The 3,282-nt window shown below is 28.2% G+C and overlaps 1 protein-coding gene across 1 annotated transcript; it reads left to right on the forward strand.

Moving 5' to 3' along the window:
* The first annotated feature begins 448 nt into the window (after nt 1-448).
* On the forward strand, nt 449-3,075 carry LOC111686021. Its single transcript, XM_046955717.1, has 3 exons — nt 449-797; nt 2,548-2,780; nt 3,070-3,075. Exons 1-3 carry the CDS (start codon nt 653-655, stop codon nt 3,073-3,075), a joined length of 384 nt encoding a protein of 127 aa, XP_046811673.1. The 5' UTR covers nt 449-652.
* Nucleotides 3,076-3,282: the final 207 nt, after the last annotated feature.

The following is a 3,282-nucleotide window of genomic DNA, read 5'->3' on the forward strand; positions in this document are numbered from 1 at the left end:
ATAGACTAGACTATAGACTAGACTATAGACTAGACTATAGACTATAATTAATATTTCCTCTTGGGTACTTTTCAATTTCACTTTTACAATTATACCGTAAAAGTACCTTAAATTTCATTAAAAATAAAAACTTAAAGCTTAATAAAGCTTTTCACTAGCAAGAGCTTCAATTATTTAATTTAACTCTACATAGCATTAATGCCTACCAAACACCTCCTCATTAAGATAAAAGTGTTAACACCTTATCAGAAACATTTGTTTTTTTTTTTGAATTTACGAAATACTGAGTTATTTTAATTGCCTTTAGTTATTCAGTAACCATTTAATAACATTTCATAGCTGTAGTATAAACATTTTGATTAGAGATACAAGAATTTTTGTTTTTTTTTTATTCACTTTTCAAATATTACTCAATCAACAAATATAAAGAAAAAGCTAAATGAGACAAAATGAGATAATAATATAAAATTTAAATAAATAAAATTATGAAAAGAACAAAAAAATTTAAAAAAAAACTAAATTAATTTCAGTTTAATATGGTAAACGTAATGGGGAAAAAGTAAAAGTGTGTGAAGAAACTGAATAGAAATATGAATCAGAAAGTGTTTTTTATTGAAAATTGAATAAATCATTTTGAAAATTTTTTAACAAAATGTTTTTAAATTTATTTTTCTTTATTATAATAAGTTTGTGGTATTTGAATAAAATAAAAAAACGAAAATTATCAAACGAAAATCATAAAAATAAGCCCGATAGTTTACAGTTGGGAAAGTTAAGAGAAATAAAGGAAATATGTAGTAAGTGACAATTTAAGAACTGCTTTATAAAAATTAATATATTGATCACTAATCAATAACTTCATTGTTGAACACAGTTCGTGATTACCCTTAATAATTGCAAAAAATGTTTGTTTTTAATCTTTTTTATTTGAAATTTACGTGTTAACAAAATTGTTTTTCAGTTTTTTTTTTGGCTTAAGTTTGGTATTTTTTCACCTTTTATTTAACACACTTTAACCACAGGTGTGGCCTTAAGTACTTGAATGTATTTTATTTTTATAGAGCTTGTTGTTTGTCTTAAAATTCTGCGATCATGTTTTAGCCAAAGGCTTTTAAATTAAATGAAAAATTAAAAAAATCTCGATTGACCATATTTGAACATAAATATGTTCGATTTGAATTTGATTTAAAAAAAAGAAACAAAAGAAATTGAACTTGAATGCAAGCTTAAGAATATATAGACAAATCGATTAACCTTGAATAGGGGAATACGTTTAAATATAATAATGACAAATTAGTTTAAATATTAAATAAAAATATTTGCACAATTCACAATCGATTTCGTATCGTTGTATGTCATAAAAATTTTAAAAAATTACTACATACTACGATACAACCGTACAACACCGATTGTGAATTAAACAATTGTTTATAAAAAAGAAAATAAAAAAATCGGTTTAAAGTTCAGTATTGACTAGAGTATTTACTGTAGACTAGACAATAGACTAATCTACAGACTAGATTATAGATTAGATAATAGGCTACAGTCCAGTCTTAAGATCGTATTCTACCCGACTACAGACAAGAATACAGTGCCAGACTATAGACCAGATTATAGTCCTTTATATAAAATAGTCTAAAAATCAGACAGTAGACAAGACTAGACTATAGTTCACAATAGACTATAATCCCGAACACGGGCTTCAATAGAGCCCATATCATGGCTCAAATATAGACAATACTAAATTCCAGTCCAGACTATTGAAGAGATTATAAATCAGCTTCTAGACTGGAATACATTACATTATCATAAACTAGACTAGTCTAGTCTACAATTCAGACTTAAGTCTATATACTATACTATATAATAGACTATTGTGCGGAGTAAAAACTATACTATAACCTAGGCTGTTGACCTTAGAGTCTGTTTTGACCAGACTCTAATCCAGACTATGGGCTAGATTGTAGTTTATACTATAGACCAGACTAGAGGGAAGACTAAAGTGTAGACCATAGACTAGACGGTAGTGCAGACCATAGAATAGACTGTAGTGCAGACTATAAACTACACCATAGTCCAGACTGTAAACTAAACTGTAGTGCAGGCTATAGAATATTATAGACTGTAGTACAGACAGTAGACTGGACTTTAAATGAGACTGTACACTGGACTATAGCCCAGTCTATAACTTAGGTTATATACCAGGCTATTAACTATATACCATTCTAGACTAAGGCTTGACAGTAGTCCAGTTTGGACTCTGCTATAGTCCAGACTATGGAATCTATAAACTTATAGTCAAGACCACATATAAACTATACTTAAGACTACAGTGACGCCTATAGGCTGTCCTATGCTATATGTTAGACCAAAGACTCTGCAAACTTTTAATAAAACTTAAACAACTATCCAATAATTTTCCACAACAATGTGACATAAATACCACAATAAATTGCTGAAAAAAATACTTATTGTATATTCTTATTTATGTTTCATTATTTAATTTTTTTATCCATCTTTTTATTTCTCTCTTCAACGTTGCTGTAGGTAATTTACCACAATATGCCAATGTACGCAGCTGTAATTGTTGTCCTTATGGCTATCACATCGATTTGGATTTTGTACGCTATTGTGAATCGCTGGCCAATGCTAAGCCATCCGAAGAAGAATTACAACGGCGCAGCCGACGACGATCACGAAAATCAATGGAATTTATGTTGGGTTTAGATTCAATATTCGATCAATGGGATAGCAGCGATAGACAGCAAACTTTAACCGAGGTAAGTGTGGTTACGAACAAAAAAAAATGTTTTTTTTTCTAAAATGTGCACTCAAGTGTAGGTTGAATACAGACAAAAATCAAATAATTTATGCCGCCTATTGGAAAAAAGAAGAGAAGAAAAACAATTTTGTTTTGTTGGTTTGAAGTTGAAATATTGAAGGGGTATTATTTGCAAAAATTTGTTTTTTTTAATGATATTATAAAGCCTCATTTTTTTCCTTTTTGACTTAAGCGGGCGTTATGTTTGAAAATTTATATTTTGATTAATTTATTGCTAACTGTTTTAGTTATAAGATTTGTCTTTGGTTTAATAAGATAAAGTTTATTAAAAACAAACATTTCTTATAAAATCACAAAGCAGAGGAATTTCAAAGTTTCCTTTAATTAAAAGTTTTTATGAAAAATTTTTATTTTCTGTTAACTGACTATTTAGTTTTAAATTACCTTCATTTGATTAGCTATAACAGCAATAACATATTTCTTTCATTTTGTTGCATATA

This window comes from Lucilia cuprina, chromosome 6 (assembly GCF_022045245.1).
Source record: "Lucilia cuprina isolate Lc7/37 chromosome 6, ASM2204524v1, whole genome shotgun sequence".
NCBI classification, from domain to species: Eukaryota; Metazoa; Arthropoda; class Insecta; order Diptera; family Calliphoridae; genus Lucilia; species Lucilia cuprina.

What these genes read in the sequence shown, in the direction of transcription:
- LOC111686021 (XM_046955717.1), top strand. Translation starts at nt 653, where the DNA reads ATGTTTTTAAATTTATTTTTCTTTATTATAATAAGTTTGTGGTATTTG. An exon ending in AGAAATAAAGGAAATATGTA is followed by an intron (nt 798 to 2,547) that starts GTAAGTGACAAT and finishes ACGTTGCTGTAG; the next exon opens with GTAATTTACCACAATATGCC.